This window comes from Papilio machaon, chromosome 19 (assembly GCF_912999745.1).
Source record: "Papilio machaon chromosome 19, ilPapMach1.1, whole genome shotgun sequence".
Classification (NCBI taxonomy): Eukaryota; Metazoa; Arthropoda; class Insecta; order Lepidoptera; family Papilionidae; genus Papilio; species Papilio machaon.
In genome coordinates this window covers 39,709-56,848 of record NC_060004.1, presented here as the reverse complement: position 1 = coordinate 56,848, position 17,140 = coordinate 39,709, and the positions used below count along the sequence as shown (strand labels likewise).

General features: G+C 38.5%; 5 protein-coding genes across 8 annotated transcripts; 2 read left to right on the top strand and 3 right to left on the bottom strand.

The window, feature by feature from the left end:
• Nucleotides 1-106: 106 nt before the first annotated feature.
• LOC106715611 (arginine-hydroxylase NDUFAF5, mitochondrial) lies at nt 107-2,545 on the bottom strand. Its single transcript, XM_014508938.2, has 6 exons — nt 2,151-2,545; nt 1,830-1,981; nt 992-1,099; nt 674-819; nt 400-583; nt 107-313 (listed from the first exon to the last, which is right to left on the bottom strand). The coding sequence occupies exons 1-6, from the start codon at nt 2,461-2,463 to the stop codon at nt 107-109; spliced, it is 1,110 nt and encodes a 369-aa protein (XP_014364424.2). The 5' UTR covers nt 2,464-2,545.
• A 242-nt stretch (nt 2,546-2,787) lies between these two features.
• Nucleotides 2,788-4,290, top strand: LOC106716272 (small integral membrane protein 12-A). Of its 4 annotated transcripts, none has more exons than XM_014509785.2 (4): nt 2,868-2,901; nt 3,004-3,055; nt 3,411-3,540; nt 3,880-4,288. In XM_014509785.2, exons 3-4 carry the CDS (start codon nt 3,411-3,413, stop codon nt 4,011-4,013), a joined length of 264 nt encoding a protein of 87 aa, XP_014365271.1. In that variant the 5' UTR covers nt 2,868-2,901; nt 3,004-3,055; the 3' UTR covers nt 4,014-4,288. The 4 variants fall into 4 exon arrangements, with proteins under 4 accessions (XP_014365245.1, XP_014365271.1, XP_014365263.1 ...); XM_014509777.2 differs by having other exon boundaries at nt 2,887-2,928; XM_014509759.2 differs by lacking the exon at nt 3,004-3,055 and having other exon boundaries at nt 2,788-2,901; nt 3,880-4,290.
• Nucleotides 4,291-4,863: 573 nt separating this feature from the next.
• LOC106716262 (tigger transposable element-derived protein 4) lies at nt 4,864-9,005 on the bottom strand. Its single transcript, XM_014509749.2, has 5 exons — nt 8,669-9,005; nt 8,230-8,405; nt 7,823-7,952; nt 7,510-7,646; nt 4,864-7,405 (listed from the first exon to the last, which is right to left on the bottom strand). The coding sequence occupies exons 1-5, from the start codon at nt 8,903-8,905 to the stop codon at nt 5,731-5,733; spliced, it is 2,355 nt and encodes a 784-aa protein (XP_014365235.2). The 5' UTR covers nt 8,906-9,005; the 3' UTR covers nt 4,864-5,730.
• Nucleotides 9,006-9,272: 267 nt separating this feature from the next.
• On the top strand, nt 9,273-10,657 carry LOC106715990 (zinc finger protein 525). The gene has a single exon (XM_014509408.2). It carries the CDS (start codon nt 9,514-9,516, stop codon nt 10,513-10,515), a length of 1,002 nt encoding a protein of 333 aa, XP_014364894.2. The 5' UTR covers nt 9,273-9,513; the 3' UTR covers nt 10,516-10,657.
• A 569-nt stretch (nt 10,658-11,226) lies between these two features.
• LOC106716000 lies at nt 11,227-12,534 on the bottom strand. The gene is made up of 3 exons (XM_014509419.2): nt 12,454-12,534; nt 11,875-12,108; nt 11,227-11,317 (listed from the first exon to the last, which is right to left on the bottom strand). Exons 2-3 carry the CDS (start codon nt 12,091-12,093, stop codon nt 11,303-11,305), a joined length of 234 nt encoding a protein of 77 aa, XP_014364905.2. The 5' UTR covers nt 12,094-12,108; nt 12,454-12,534; the 3' UTR covers nt 11,227-11,302.
• Nucleotides 12,535-17,140: the final 4,606 nt, after the last annotated feature.

Below are 17,140 nucleotides of genomic sequence, written 5' to 3'. Positions count from 1 at the left end.
TGAATGTTTTGAGTTTTTGTCTGATCTCCCGCAACCAGCCGCGGACAAAGATACGTTTCACAAAGGTTATATTACATTTTAAAAAAAGATCTATAATCTACATTATTTATTTGATATTATTGACATCATCAGTGTGGAGTTGTATCTTGTGGGTTTGTTTGGTGATCTCCTCCAGTCGGTGCAGGTCCTTGAGGGAGACCTCGCCGGAGCCCCGGGGGAGCGGCGCGGGCTGCGAGGGGTGCGGCTTCCACCCCACCCAGTTTATGATCTGGAAGGTGGCCGGCACTCCGCGGCTCCCCCTCTCCGGGAAGTCCTGACGGACGAATGACAAAGTTAGAGAGCAACGTATCTCGTACTGTTTGATATGTAACGGTAGCGAGATGGCTGCAGAAGACGCACCTTGCCGTACATCTCGTCGTAGAGCGCGGCGGCGGCGAACTGCAGCTCGCGCGACAAGTGCGGCGGCCGAGCCAGCGCCGCGTTACCTTCTCCCAGCGCCCGCACGTCTCTCATCACATGCCACGAGCTCGGGAACCACACCGTCACCGCCTCCACGTCCACCGTCTGCAGCGTGAACCCCGCCCTGTGCACATAGCCCTGTTTACCCCATTGCACCTCACTCTCCCGACACTTCACACCCTTTTGAACTACATTTGATGCGAAAGATACTGACGCGGTGAGCAGCCCCCCGATGTCCTGCACGTGTGTGAAGGGCGAGACGTGCGGCGCTACGCCCCCGCGCCGCTCCGTCTCCGCCAGCTGCAGCGCCTGCCGCAGCTCCACCAGCGTGCCGCCGCCGAACACGCTCGCCAGGAACACCTGCACGCACACGCACATTCAATTCAATATTTATGTAAATATTATATATAGCACTGCATTCTTTAAACGACATAGGTTGTAATATACCAAGAGTAAAAATAATTTTAAACAGAGATAAAATTTACCATGAAAGGTAAATGTACGAAGTGTGTTCACCGATATTTGTACTGACCCCATCGGGCTTGAGGCAGCGCATGACACGGTCGAAACATCCCGGCAGGTCGTTGACCCAGTGCAGCGCTAATGACGACACCAGCAGGTCCACACTGTCCTCTGGGAACTAAATTAAATTATTTATAAATTTTATCATGAAATAAGTCACATATGAAATTGTTCATATTGTATCACAAAACACACAAATATACAAATACATAGACATTTAGTACATGATTTTCTGGTTACAATTTCTTTGTTTTGATATTTAAAAAAAATGTGATCCATCATGGGACGCCTGGGAGATGTGAAACATCGTGTGTATACAAGTAATATGCATAAAAGGTAATACAATAAAATATGTATTATTAAAATATAAATAAGGTAAATATATATATATATATATATATATATACATATATATATATATATATATTAGGATAGCGAGGCCACGGCAAGCTCCGCCACGCCAACAATTCGGTTTACTAGTGAGCCTATAGATGTTTCACATCAATTTGATTTAAGTTCTAAAACACAATATTGAAGTTTTTCTAGTAGCTTAATATATACGCAAAGCAACGATTTAAAATGTTCGAGGTTCCGATCAGTTCAATTATCGGGATTACATGCTGAACCTTTAAGGTTCCTTCATCCTGTGGAAAGTCCCCGGAAACAGGACGGAAAGCATCATATTATGGTGGATTCAGGCCGGGTTCGGTATATATGTATACCTCAGTATAGCTTGGCGACCCGTCGCCACGGCAAGCGTCGCCAACCCAATGATTCGGTTTACAAGTGATCCTATAGATGTTTCACATCAAAAAGTATTTAATGCCATAGTAAACATACCTACTTACATCCAAATTCTCTTCATCCATAACAACCTTTTCATATTTAACTCCATCACCAATGATAGCTTTGTCCAGATGAGTCTGTGATGTGTCACACAGTGTGACCTTCTCCACACTGTCAGGTAGAAAGTGGCGGGAAACGTAGCCTCTGCCTGCCCCTGAACAATACATATATTGGTAAGTGGTATTAGAACTAAACTGTTAGTTCAAACATATACGTACACACTATCTCTCCAAAAGAGATTACTAATGTTTACTTGATAATCATCCATCGGCAAAGATCGACTTGGTCGACCTTAACATGTGTTTGCATAGTATATGACTTACCTAACTCAACTGCATTTTTAAAAGTTCTTTTTACATCAAAGACTCTATCAGCAGTCCTCCAACCGATCTCTTCTTTTATATATTCTGCCAAATGATAATCTTCTCTTTGCGCCGCGCGTTCTTTTTGTAAGATTTTCGCATTTCTATCAAAAATCTTCATAGTCCCGTACACTGAACTAGCTGTTTTAGTTTTTGTACTTTTTGAACTTTGGTTTCTAAATACATACCCATTTCTTAAACATTTAGAAGGACTTATTAATCTTTTAGTAAAATAATTTTTGACACTATATTTAAAAATCGCAGATTGAGACATTTTTTTATAGTTGTATTTAAAACTTAATTCAATTATTGATAAGTTTAATGATTCCTTGTATTTAAATAGAATTAATTTAATATCAATTAGATATCTAATTTCTAAACGTTTTCACACATTTTCACTGATTTCCTTTTTTCTTTCTTTTTGTTTTGCAGTTTTCAGGTTACGTCAGATTGACTTTGACATTTACTGTTTTTTTGTTGGGTTGAACACACGTCTAATTTATAGCATTCGCCAATCAACTGTTTTTATATTATGCTACGGTACGGCTACATTATCGCTATAACGCAAACATTTTTGCAGTCACGATACGGCTTAAAATTTGCGCGAAACAAAAACATATTATAGATCAACACTGCACATTGACCATAGTAAAATAGAAATGACAGTTTGGTTGGTTCGGCATTGATGTCAATTGATGTTACGTTTGACAGTGTGAGTAGAAGACGCATAAAATAAAAAGTATTTTGAAAATTTTCTATCACTATTTAAGTTATTCACCAATGTTACAAACTTTAAAATAATAATATATTCCAGGTCTTAATGTACTGCGATAGAACAAATCAAAATTAGAGAAAAGATTTAAAAGGTATCTGTATATTGTTAATGCAATAACCTCAACCGGTGTAGCATTTTGTTTACATGATATAAAAAATAAACAGTAAGTGTTAGTGACAAAAACGACAGTCTGTTTCTAAATGCTAAGAGAATAATCTTTACACCGTGATCAATATAAAAATATTAACATTTTTATCATGTTAATGTCACAATGTATCTTCTTAAGTTTTTAATATTGATAAGAAATTATATCATTTTTTACAACACTTATAAACCGATGAGCACACGATGTACTTACATTCTTAAAAACTGTAAAATAAATCTTATTTAAAAAAGTCTAATGCCTTAGTAATTTGTAGGGGTTTATTTGTTTGCTTTAATTACAGATGTGGCCAATTTTGATGCAGTTCCTAAGGACCAACGCTCCGTACATAACCCTACCCATTGCTGCAGTTGTGGGCATCATTGGGTACAACCTTGAGAGCCTGTTGTCTGACAGATATACACCATACAACAGTGAGCATCACATACTTTGACCACATCATACTAATGTTATAAATGCAAATGTTTAGATCGCTGAATAAATGAATGTATGAATGTTTGTTAGCAGGTATCTACAAAATGGCTAAACAGATCTGAATGAAGTTTGGATCAGAGTTAGATTATTGTCTGGAATAATGCAAAGGCAACTTATTAAGTCCTTTTCTTAATTCCATTCCGAAAATGCCAGGGACATAAGCTAGTAACACATAACTATATAAAAATTTAGCAGAAGCATCAGATTGGAAATGAAATAGTGTCTAGAGGCAGGTAATGGTTTATATGAAAATATTTATAGTTTGTTTTACATTTCAGAGCCTGTTCAAGATCAAAGATTCGAAAGAATGACAGAGGAAGACAGTTTGAAAGATCCAACAAATGTGAAAAAGCTGAAATATCAAGAGAATGTCCTCGGCAAAAATATACCTCCTTCATTAGAGAAGCATTAGATATTAAATCAGGAGAGAGAAGAGTAGAACAAGTTGTGTGTGAGAGGATGTACTGGTGTTTGACTCAGATCTTGCATAACTTAAAACTCTTTGCTTAACCACTGTGACTAGATTTATTGTCATTACAACAGGGGTTTTTGCATACATAATTAATTAAATTAAATTATTATTTCCTTAAGCTCAATTAAAATAAATTAAAAAAGTAACAAACTCCTTTTTACATTTGACAAATGTATACAGCTATACCAGATACCAGTCTAGTCTTGTGAAGGCAAATTTATTCTTTGATGATAGCTGTAATTTATTATAATAGATAGAGTAGTCTCTCCTGTAAATAAATGTTATATTGTTATCATGTAATTTTATTTCACGAAATGACAAAAATCTAACTCCATTGAATGCAGGAATATAAAAATATTAGAAAATTTTGAAAACATGATGTTAATGATTTAAAAACAAACTTTGCACAAATAGTTGGATTATCAATTTATTTTGTTCTTGTATTGCAAACACTGTTTTCTCTCACACACGCACACGCACACAGCGACAGTATGACTGATAGAACTTCCACAAAAGTGAAGGAAATCAGGCCACAAAAATTGCTTTCTTAACACTAGGTTTTGAAAAATAAAAATTATATTACTAAATGGTTTATTTTAAATGTAAATTTACTCTTATTAAACCTATAGAAGATAAACAAAACACATTTCCCGCGCTCGTCGCAGAGCCGCGACCCGCGACGTTGGCTGTGCGTTGTATTGTATAGGGAATTGGTGAAGCTTTCTAACATTCGCTCTTCCACTTTACATTACTAAAAAAATTTGAACTATCACAACAAACTATTAAATTATTTTTATATTTAAATCATGACTAATATATTTAACATATCAAAAATATAAAGTAATTAAACAAAGTTTTCTCTCACTTGTTATGCACAACATGAGACAAGTGTGAAAGCGCCCGCTGCCCACTGACCTGTGTGAGATGAGCTCTAGTTAATTACTTTATATTAATGATCCACGACAGTTTTCATAATTTTACAACAAATTATAATTCTCACTTTAGTATGAGATATTAGGTAAACAATGTACACATATTTCCCACAAAATTTAAAAAATAATTTTATCTGTTAAATGTATCTTACTTTCAATAAAAATATTAACACAAACTTAACAGGCGTTATTACTTCAACAAAGAAAAAATGATCATGTGTTCATTTACAATATAGACAAACATATAATACACTTAAATATTTTTATGTTCAATAGAACACATATAACAGCTGTGGACGTTGGTCGTAACTTTCTTGATATTGCTTAATTTTTGCTTACAAAAATACTCCAGTCACATACATTGGTGTTTCAAATAAAATCTCACGTCAAGGAGGCAACCTGCTCCCCCTCCCCCTCCCCCCACTCAGCACTCACATCCCCTACGCTCTACATTTATAATTATCACGATATTGCTTCACAATTAATTTTAAAAAATCGTTGTATAATTGAATGATCAAAAAATGTAATAAAAAAATCTTAGTGATCACTCCACTGTGTCACCGCAACAATGTAACGGCCGCAAACACAACAAAACTCGATCCCGACCTGAGTAATGAAAATCTATTAACCACGTAACAACATATTTGTTACATTTGTATTACAAAATGTAAAAAATGACTAACAAATACTCCTAAATTAAAAATGTATCATCGTCCCGCGCACCGCTAGGACTCCTCGTCGAAAGGATTTCGCAGAAGGAATGTTTCAACGTCGAGGAAGTCGCGGTAGACGGAGAAGGGGGTGTCGGAGTTGTGCAGAAACGTCCTGACGATGTCGAGGTCTGCCGTGGCGCGGGCGCGGGTCAGCAGGCGCTCCGCCCCGGCGTCGGGCGGGCGCTCCGTGCCGACGGGCAGCAGGTCCTCGCGCTCGCGCGCGCGCGCCGCGGGGTCCACGGCCTTGTGGTTGCCGCCGAAGACGGAGCCGTTGGTGCCCTGGCCCGTGAGCAGCTCCTCGTCCACGGTGAGGTACATGTCGAGGTGGGCGAGGTCCGCGTAGTACGGCTGCACGTCGTAGTCGCGCAGCAGACGGCACAGCGCGTGCTCGTCTGCGGGCGGGGGGTGTGGGGGGTGTGGGGGGCACGAGGCGGGCGCGCGCTGCACGTCGTACCCGGTGGACACGAAGCTGTGGTTGACGAGGTGCGCGGGAAGCCGCTCCCACGCCTTCTGCACCAGGTTGAGCGCCTCCAGACACGTCAAGTTGCGGTCCACGCCGCGCACCGCGTTCATGCTCTTCTCGATCAGGATCAGGCGGCGGAACTCGTCGCGAAAGCCGCCGAAGATACCGTTCCTCACCGGGATGAGGCCCGACGACGCCTTCCAGGGGACGAACACCATCTTCAGGTTGGAGAGAATCAGCTTCGAGTGAATGGTGGCCCTGTCCAGGACGAGGATGGCCTTCCTGTTGGCGGCCTGCAGCTCCCTGTTCCAGTACTTGACGTACTCCTCGAACATCTGCGTGGTGAAGTGCGCCTGCGCATGGCGGACGTAGGTGACGGGCAGCGTGTCGGGGTGGCGATGCGAGTGCACCAGCGGGTCCTCGGTGCCGCAGACCACCAGCCGGCGCTTGTCCCGGCCGCTCGCGTTGGCGCACAAGAATATCGCCAGGCGGTCCTTCACGTACCCCTGGATGAATTTCTTTCCGGACATCTTCTTTATTCGCCCTTTGGAAGGGTTGTAGTAGAAGCCTATCTCGTCCGCGGTGTAAATATCGTCGTCGGCGAAACCGAGGCGGACGTCGCACCAGGTCTCCTTGAAGAACAGATTTTTCCACTTGCATCCGAAGGCAATATTCGTGTAGTCTCTCTTGGGAGGAGTTCCCCTCAGCGATATTTTGTACTTGGCCTTGAACCGATCCAGCCACTTCTTGCTGCCGTTGAAGGCGACGAAGCCGCTCTCCTTGGCGAAAGACTCCGCGATGTCCTGCAGCATCTTACCGGAGACTTGGACGTCTTTCGCCCTCTGGCTGTGGAACCACTCGACTATTCTGGAGTCTAAGATGCTATTCATATATTTCTTGCCCGCTTTCTTGGGCAGCGTGTACTTGTCGCGGTCCTCCCAGATCTCGTTGACGACTTCGGGCGTGAGGCTGTAGAGCCTGCAGATGTCTGCAACGGGCCGGCCCTTGTGCATCTTGCTGACGACGGCGCACTGCGTCGCGTGGCTCAGATCTTCTCTCTTCAAATACACCTCGTAGTTGTTGGACGCGCTCTGGCCGTCGCTCGTTTCATTGTCCTCTGATTCTACTTCTAGTTTCATGGAGTTTTGCAGAGATATATTATTGGATGTTGTGTTGGCATGAGCAAGCCTACTTTTCGCTTTTAATTTTGCTTTACTTTCAAGTCTGCAAAAATTTAAATAAACAGATTTTAAATGTTGTGTTATTATCAATAAATAATGATTATAAAATTCAATCCAATTAAAATTAATAAATCTGGTATCACTCACTTGGCATTCTGTAGTAAAACTTCTGTATTGTTTGTTTCGTGGGCAATCAAATGTTCTTCCAGTAGCTCCTTTGTATGGAGTTTCATGGGGCACAGAGAACATGGTAATGTTGCTTCGTGAGTATTCAAATGTCTCAGCTAAAATTAAAACAGTTACTTGAGATGATTGACGTCAGCGTCAGATAAGCATTACATACATTTTTTTAAGTCATAGCAATGAAGTTAGTTCTGGCAAATCACACTCTCAGACAGAAGTACAAGTGTTGCCTGAGTGTGTACCCATGAATTGTGAGGTGAATGCAAGTGGAACATACCATATTGATCCTGAGGGTGTAAGCGGCACCGCAGATGGGACATATCTCCATCTTCTCCATGTGCACACGGCTGTGCAGCCGCAAGCTGAACGCCTTGTTAAAGTACCGCCCACATGGTTCACATTTATGTCTACAAAAATATAACAATTAATGAAATCAATGCATACATTGTTGCTAATTCATTTTAGTAGTTAATATTTTTTACTTATTGCTTCTATCTTTCAAGTCAATCTAATATATTCAAGGAAAACTTGTAGTCTTGCTAAAATGGATGAAATAATCAGTTTCCATCATCCTACACTTAATTTCTGAGCTATTAATAATACTTATGCAGCTATATTTGTGAGAGCATATTTTTACAGGAAATTTAGTTAATTTGCTTGCAGCACCCTTCTACTGTTCCTCACCTAGTAACAACCTGGTGTTCTTTGGAATGATCCTTGAGATCTGCATTTTGTTCAAACACTGCATCACACTGTGGACATTCATACAATCTCCTCTTCTTTTTTGAATTGATTATATTGCGTTTTCTACTCTTCTTTTGTGCTTTTGTTGGAGATGTGGAGACATTTTCTTTATGATACTGTAAAATTATATAATACTTGGATATTACACTAAATAACATTAAAATAGTTTTAAATATAGATGTTGTCATAAATATAATGGAAAATCTGTATTCATCAACAAAAACATTTACATCTGTCAGATAAAACAGTCTAACACTAAGGATTGGTATGATTTGTATGGCTATGATCATTGAGTTGTTGCTTCTTTATCAACAAATATAATTTTACTTAAAAAGCATTTTACCAACAAACCATCATGAGCATAGTGGCCAAAACATACCCCACTAAAATCTAAAGGACCGTCGTTTTCTACTTCTTCGACTTTCACATGAACGAACACGTGCGGCATAATTCCATCATCGTCCTCTTCATCATCATCATCCACATAAGTTTTTCTTGGTGGTCGTTTCCTTTTATTGGCTTTTTTCTTTACTTTACTTTTGATCACTGATAAAACTTCATCATCGGATGAAACATCATTATTTTCAGAGTTTTTAACCTCGGTACTCGACGCCATTATTCTTAAAGAATATTACTAAAACACATTAATATTCATTTCTTCACATTTGTTTAAAAATTAAAAGTAAATAAAAATAAATATTGCATATTTGACGCCATGTTTGAAAGGTGTCAAAATAATAGATTATAGATAAATAAAAAATAAGGTAGCGACCATCAAGGTCTAATTGTTATCATTTACAAAATTGAAAATTCTATACGTAATTCTACACTACTTAAAATTACTAGCGTGCTTGCCTCAATATTAAAAACGCATGTTTTATTCGTAACTTCTTAAATTTATTAATGTAAAGAACATTAATAAATTTTGCAGTGGCAATTAAACTGATGTCAACATCGAAAAGTAATAGCTGTCATATAATGATATGAAAAAAAACCAACGCGCTTCGCTTCTCTTTTGGAATTTATGTTACTGTAACAAGGCTCGCTTTTGTGTTTCACTTCGGAAAAGTTGAAAAATTTCGGTACAATCATGTCAACAATGCCCTAATAACGATTCTATTACAACAATACAGCGATTATGAGATATTGTATGCTGGACTATATTCGTTTTAGGGATCAATATCGCCCTCACCTTGTTATGTGTCCCTAGCGTCACTTCTGCAAATGGAGAGCAAGACTGGCGTCGGCATACAGGATCATTGGATGAAGAGTGTTATGGAGCCGGCCGGCAGCGATAAACAGATGCAAAACGATAATAGATGTGTAAAGCGGGAAAAAATGGCAGAACAGTATAACGGCAGTGAAAACAATGTGACCTACGAAATGAAACAACAACAACAACAAAGCGACACACGGTACAGGTGCGACGTGTGCGATCTAACCTTCGACGGTATGGACTACTTGATACTGCATAAAAAGTTTCACGGCAACGACAAAGACACCCCACCCATGGAGCCGGAGGCGCCTCCTATAAAGGAGGGCCCCAAGAAGAGACGGAAGTTCAAGTGCGACCTATGCGACGTGAAAGTGAACTCGCAGTACCACCTGGACATACACCGGAGCAAGCATGAGGGCATTGCATCCAAGAAGTACATCTGCGAAGTTTGCGACCGCAGCTTCGTGGCGGCGCAGTTCCTCAAGAGCCACATGCAGACCCACTCCTCTACCAGCACCATCAACTGCGAGATCTGCAACAAGAGTTTCACCGGCCAGGCATATCTCAAGCTGCACATGCAGCTGCACAATGACATTAAGAAGTTTAAATGTTCCAAATGTGATGAAATGTTGCCCACAAAAAACTGTCTAAAGATACATATGAAGAAGCACACTAAAGTGAAAAATTTCAAGTGCGACTTCTGCCAAAAGTTGTTTGTTTCCAAAATAACAATGGAGAAGCATAGACAGAGCCACGAGGGGCAGCCGCTGGACTGCCTCGTGAAATGCAGCCATTGTGATAGGAGCATGCATTCATCTCTGCTGCGCACACATCTGACGCGAGCGCACCCGCCCACTGCAGACGACGACGTGAAGCGGCCACACAAGTGCACCACCTGTGGGAAGAGTTTCATTGTCAAGATCAACCTGAATCTCCACATCCGGGTATGCCACCCTGACCTCGCCGAGCCCGAGGATGAAGACGAGGATGTCATGACGGACAATTCTTAGTTTTAAGTATACCATAATGTATTATCACAAGATAATTATACTTTTTTTATGCTATCAAATATTAGTATTTTTTTTTTACTTTAGAATTGTAAGAAGTGTTCAATGCACTCGTTAGTTCTAGATATTGACAAACAATTTTGAGTTTGTTTGAATCTTATTTTTTTGTGAATATTATGTGGCTTGAGTATATTTTTTATATAAAACACAATTATGACAATAAAAAATTATAACAATTTTTTTGTGATTATTTAAGTTTTTAGTGAAAGCGAAAGGAATACTCCACGTGTGCCATCACTTCTTGTTCTGACAAGTATTATAAGCTGTAATGTTTTTCACCTGGAGTGGTGGAAAACATAAGTCCGCAATAAACATATTAACAAAGTAATAGCACTTCCCTGCGCCACAGGTCGCATTCAACACAGTTATATATCTTGGCAAGTAACATTTGCACAGGTTCAAATTAAATTTGTTAAAAATTAATGCATCATCTGTGACCAGAAGAAAACCAGAGCAGTAATGTCATGGAGAGAGAAGATTTTACAAAAACAACAGTAAGATTTGAGAAACATTTATTAGAGAACAATTTTTTATTAAACAATAAATTTAGATTTAAAAAGATATGCTTATAAAATTCTTTATACAAAGTATTAAAAGTAATAAATAGAGAAACATTAATATTAGTTACAGTAAAAAGTGCAATGCACATTATATATATCTTCAAATGTTGTCAACTAATTTATACATGTACCTGTTTGTACATAGAAGTATTGTTTCTTCAAGCTGACATTTAGTTCGCAGCTTTCTGTAACGAAACAAAAAAACATTTTATTGTACCAAAATACTTATGTAATGAGACTTTGCCCTGATTGCCAGTTGTAGTACTTCACTAGAATTTTTCCTATTTTTTATTTTTATATTGAAGATACTACTCATTAGCTACAGGTTTTCCCATCTACTCCCTTTTGCCGGCCTTGTCAGTAAGAAGTAGTTAATGAAATTGAAGTTACTGACTACGACAAATGACAACATACATTACACCTGTTATTCTTTCGTTTGTTGTGGGTGGTGATGGAGAGAAATTATAACGTTAAACGTTTCTATTGAAACTTATTTCTTACTTTCATCACTGTCAGTGCCACCGCTTATCATCGTCATGTGACTTATAACATGCTGATAGTTGTGAACGATTTAATGAAAAATTATCGCGTATGATAACTGCTTCACTAATATCACTTAACGTTATACCTGCATATAATATAATGAAAATTTCGCAGTTCATCGTCCGACTTATGAATGGTGAAGGAAAAATGTTATATATATAGCGTAGCCACAGGAAGTTACAGTATGAGAGATGCTCACCGCTTTCTTCATATCTTCCTGTTTCTTCTGCTGCAGCTCCGCGCTAACTTTCCTGACGAGCTGCAGCTCGCATAGGTGGCGCGATCCGAGGGGGTCGTAGACGCGCACCACGGGCCGTGTAGGCTCGTTCATGGCCTCGTGGAATGCTGCGTAGCGCGCCGACAGCACCGAGTACCGCTCCTCGCTCAAGAAATTTATCAGCCTTGACTTTGTTGCCATGTCTTACTTATTTTCCTGAAAAGAACATAGGTCGAGGAGCTTAATGGCGACTACCCGCGGTAGTGTGCCGCGAACCGTATGTACATACAAAAACACACACCTCTCATTCCCTGCGAAAACACACAGGTTATATTAGAGTTAAATATGTTATTGTACAGTACAATTTAAGCAGTGGAAATCCAAGGTACCTATGACTAATAGGTATTCATTAAGTCCTACTGGCTATACCCTTACAGACGCACCTAGAAAAAGTGACTCGCCACGCTAGTGACTAGTCAAAATCTGTTAAGCCCTTTAGACTACAGCAATCACAATGACTTGTATTTGCAGGAATTTATATTCACATATACATATACTTACACAATCGCGATAAACCTTAAATGAAATTAAATACAAATTGAACACGGAGATACGCAGCTGCAGCTCTAAGTGAAGTCAATGTAATGAAAATAACCCGAGCGTTTCAAAGTATTTAAACTTTTTTATAATTAATTCTTTTACAATAATTTAAGTCAAAGGTTGTAAGTAAAATGTATAATTTATATAATTTTATTTTATAATTCACCAAGTAAAATAATTAAATACGAAATAATGTCAACATGTAATAATTTAATTAAATATGTAAGTGTGTAAGTGAAATGTTTATATCTTAATCACATCTGCCGCAGCCGCACTACAAAGTTCCGTCACATGACAATTCGATCCCCGGTTTAGCTCTACATCCGAGTAAGTCATGTAATCACTATCGTCATTAAATAATCTATTCGTACCTACAAGAAAATTTAACAAATTGTTTTAGCATTATAATCGTGTACTTAACGATTTTCTAAAATTTTTTTTTTTACAAATAAACCCCTTATGCTTATTTTTCCATTCGTCATTATAAGGACCGGTTACTGCTGTCATACTGCCATGTGGTGTCGTCATGGTGGCAATCGCTATGTTGAGCACCCCTGGAGACCGGTCGGAGGTCAGCTTAATTACTAAAACTCAAAAAATAAGTCCAAAAGCAATTAACATACAAACAAAAGTACAGAATATTCTGATTACTAATTATCTTCATTATTAAAATAAGGTTGTAATTAGATATTTTACTTTTAAATTATTTCTAAACGTTTTAGTCACTGCTTACAATGTTTATTGATAAATAAATGGAAAAGTATTTCGATAGCCCGATGCGAGAAAGGAAGCCGCGAACAACAATCTAACTGTGATCGTTAAATTAGTTTCCTGTGATGATTATAATATTTTTTTATAAATTGTACACTAGGTAAACGAAGAAATAAACAATAACAATCGTCACCTCACCAGAATTAAGCAAAATACAATGAGCAATAAATTTATTAAAATAGTCAAGTAGGACTCAGATTGAGCGCCGGTGGCACAGTTGTTAACCACCTTGCCGAGCCGGACCGCAATCTACACATCCGGGTTCGATAACCACGATGTAAGTAGGTACTAATGCGCTTTTGATTTTCTTTTCTTTTCGACAAAGCCTTAACCACCTTTGACTGTTTGAGGTTTCGATCCCTTCGGTGAGGACATATAAGAGATGACGACACAGATCCCAGATAGATAAAAAAAAATCAAAATACTTGGAGTCTACGTAAAGAATTTGTGAAGTTATTGTTCAACATGTCACTGTGCACAATGTGAGTGGAAAAAGTAAGCGAACCGATTATACTGGGGAGTCGATTAGCTCATCTCTCAACTCTCAAGAGAGCCCTAGATACTCAAAGCGACTAATGTACTAGCGATAGTGATAAATAGGTATAAAAGAAAACAATTTAACTTCGACGGCCGAGTGTTATTTCTTAAAATATTTTCGTGTTTTTTTAAGAATTTGAAATTTAAATTTCTACTTATACTTTAGTAAAGAACGACCGTGTAACGAAACGTAAATCCACCCCTCGATATGAGTCATTCGGTACGCCCCAACCCCCGGCGGCGCCCCGCACTCTCCGGGAAGTGAGAAGGCGCGCCGGGGCCGTGTGTAGGCGCGCGTGTCGCACACAAAACATTACAAATTCAAATAGAATATTATGTAATTTTCATATTTTATACATTTTTTGTATCGGCAATAAGTGCAGCAAGATGTTCGGTCAGCCGCGCCCTATCGCTCTCTCTGCACCAGTTAAATTTGTTGTCAAAGAAACCGCGATGTTAAGTTGAGATATATTGATTTTCCAGTGACGTGCGACAGTAACGTTGTATGCGGAATACGGCGTGTTCCTAACTTGTATACTGGTTTAATTTAATGTACAGGAGTATGTACTGACCGATATGTGCGCCTTTGTGAAGTGTAAATAAATTGAAATCAAAAGGAACATATCGACGGTGAAGCAATTCGGTATATAAAGTAATTTTAAATTAGCCCGGTGATATAAGTGCTTCGATTAAAGTTATAAGAAAATCTAGTGAATGAAGCTAAAAAAAACAAAAAAGAGAAAAATTGTTAAGTATCCGTGAGGTCCGTGCTGGTGGTGCGGGAGCTACACATGTTTTATATTGAAGGTCTTTTTATATTTATTTACAAAATTATCCTTATCATATATTCTTTGTCATTTTTACGTAATAAAAAACAATATTCTTTAATTTCTTATAAGCAGATAGATTGTAGGAATATATGTAATTCATCGAGCTAGTATGTATGTATGTACTCGTATATTTTATATTTAAAGGTATAGAGTATCTGGTGCTTGGTTGGTATTGTTAGACATAGGAACGCTTCCTGCATTCTGGCAACAGTACCTTTTATCAAGGCAACATTTCCGTCTGTTTCCTCTATCAGAAGGCAGTTGTCGACCTTGGCTGTCACGTTTTGATGGGTTTTAGGCCCAACGGTAAACTTATAATAACTTGCAGTTATCATTTAATTTAAAGGTTTCTAAGAAGAATATATGGTGATTAGAACAGTAGTAGATCTCGCAACTACAATATTTGTTGGGTGCACGAATGGGCCCGCTCGCTCGGTGAAATAAATACCACGACCACAGAGAACCACCCATTTCTTATAAGGAAATGATGAGAAGGAGAAGTGGATTTTGCGGAGAAGGGGACGCATAGAAAGGGGAAATAACATCTTTCTGTATGTCGCCTCCTCCGCTGAATAACTCATCTGCGATTGTGGATGTTTAGGAGCAGCGATTGCTTTGCTATTTCGGTGAATTGATATAAAAAATCTATATATTTAATTTTTTTTCTATATGTATATTTGATTATTACACGCCACCATCCCGAGTGGGACATAGAAAAGTTAATTCGTTTGCCTTATTTTTGGATTATGTAAGTTTACAATTATTCGGTCGTTGAATTCTCTAATTGAAGTATCAAAGATATGTTAACAGGTCATTGCACTCGATAGCTCATTTGTATCTATAGCCCAATGCTATCAAAAGATGAAATATTTTTAATTATAATTTATAAGGGGTTTATTAATCTTGTCTATCCGTGAGTTTTCATTGCAGAACAAAAACGTATTTTTCTAAGAGAATAAAAAAAATAGTATTACAGTGCTATACTTAGCCACTGGTAAAGATGTTGCATAAGACGTGTAAACGTACAGGTATGATGTACCGACACAACGTCGACTGCGGCAGAGCTGAGTTAGTTAATACTAGATTAGTGTTTAGGTTCACTGCGCAAGAGTTACGAACGAGCTACGCACGAGAGCTTGTAAAGCTTTGCGTTGAAACCCGACGTTAGCGTTGTCAATTATAACAGTGAACTGTGAGATGTACTCGCTGCGGTTTCTAGACCGTAGTCTAGATGTACATAAATATAGTAGGTATCAAATTATGATTTCAGGTCGAAAATTACAAACAGAATTATTTATTTTAATTTTTTAATTACAAACAGAATTATTATTAATAAACAGAAAATCTTGTTGGGTACATCTCCTTGCCCTTGCAGCTAACGCCGAACAACCGCGCCGACGCCGATTTTGATGTTTTCTTCGAAGAAGTTCTCAGTTCGGTTATATTTTATGTTCGTACAAATTTGTAACATCATATTTAAGATATGGGTTGTTTTTTAATTGACTTGCAAGGGAATGTAACATTTCAACAAATTGCAATCAATATAACCGAGTTGTTTTTTGAATGCAGTTGTTCTACTTCCAGTTTTGTGTATTTTTCTTACTACTTTTGAGTATAAAATTGTCATAAATAAAAAGTGATATAAGTATAGATAAATAACTATCACAACTAAACAAAAAAAAAGTAACTCGTACTTTTTTATAAAAGTTGTTCATTTTGTTTTATGCTATAAAAAGAAAAAAAATCTTTTGATGTGCGGATTAGATTCCTGGCGCTTATGTAACACGAGAAGGGGTCTGTGACGGACACCAATCATATCAGTTTTATAACTATTTGAACGTATCATCAAGCAGTGAGCGGCATTACAATAACTTTGCACTGAACATATCATATGCATGTAGGGTCAGGCCAGGTCGCTAGACCTAATAAAGGGACAGACCAGCCAGTTTGGCTGGACATTTGGGTAGAAAGGTCAGACACGAGTGTCAGTCGACTCTCTTCGCCTGCTCTCGGCTACTCTCGTTTCACTTCTATCCATTTTTATTCCATTTCCTCTCGTGTCCCGTTAGTTTCGCCTCTCGATTCCGGCAATCCCCACATGTAGAGTCGTGTTGTGTCGTGTCGAGTTCTCGTTGTTGTGCGAGATCGCGCCACACCACATATGTACATTATGAGTAACATTAGTTACTTAGTGTAGTAAAAAGATGAGTTCTCGCTTGTTTCCTGCACTTGTTTACTACATCCTGCAGGTTACGTATGTAATATGTATTGAATTTGGTCGTCTCAGCCGCTATGCAATTAAGCGTTGGTTCATTTTACTGCTAAAGAACATCGATATTCAATTGTTTCATTTTCTCAGTTTCTGCATTTTTGATTATCGTGGGTTCTCATTGTGGTAACACCTGTACATAAAAATATTTTCTTAAAAAAACACATAAAAAAATAAGATTTTGTACAGGAAGGTATTTTGGCAGTAAAAAGTCACGGTGATACACGGTGTTCCAAATCGT

What these genes read in the sequence shown, in the direction of transcription:
- LOC106716272 (XM_014509759.2), top strand. Translation starts at nt 2,875, where the DNA reads ATGTCAATTGATGTTACGTTTGACAGT. An exon ending in TTGATGTTACGTTTGACAGT is followed by an intron (nt 2,902 to 3,410) that starts GTGAGTAGAAGA and finishes CTTTAATTACAG; the next exon opens with ATGTGGCCAATTTTGATGCA. An exon ending in CAGATATACACCATACAACA is followed by an intron (nt 3,541 to 3,879) that starts GTGAGCATCACA and finishes TTTACATTTCAG; the next exon opens with AGCCTGTTCAAGATCAAAGA.
- LOC106715611 (XM_014508938.2), bottom strand. Translation starts at nt 2,463, where the DNA reads ATGTCTCAATCTGCGATTTTTAAATATAGTGTCAAAAATTATTTTACT. An exon ending in GCTGCCTCAAGCCCGATGGG is followed by an intron (nt 820 to 991) that starts GTCAGTACAAAT and finishes GTGTGCGTGCAG; the next exon opens with GTGTTCCTGGCGAGCGTGTT. An exon ending in ACGACGAGATGTACGGCAAG is followed by an intron (nt 314 to 399) that starts GTGCGTCTTCTG and finishes TTCGTCCGTCAG; the next exon opens with GACTTCCCGGAGAGGGGGAG.
- LOC106716262 (XM_014509749.2), bottom strand. Translation starts at nt 8,905, where the DNA reads ATGGCGTCGAGTACCGAGGTTAAAAACTCTGAAAATAATGATGTTTCA. An exon ending in GAACACCAGGTTGTTACTAG is followed by an intron (nt 7,953 to 8,229) that starts GTGAGGAACAGT and finishes ATATTTTTGTAG; the next exon opens with ACATAAATGTGAACCATGTG. An exon ending in GTTTTACTACAGAATGCCAA is followed by an intron (nt 7,406 to 7,509) that starts GTGAGTGATACC and finishes AAATTTTTGCAG; the next exon opens with ACTTGAAAGTAAAGCAAAAT.
- LOC106716000 (XM_014509419.2), bottom strand. Translation starts at nt 12,093, where the DNA reads ATGGCAACAAAGTCAAGGCTGATAAATTTCTTGAGCGAGGAGCGGTAC.
- LOC106715990 (XM_014509408.2), top strand. Translation starts at nt 9,514, where the DNA reads ATGGAGAGCAAGACTGGCGTCGGCATACAGGATCATTGGATGAAGAGT.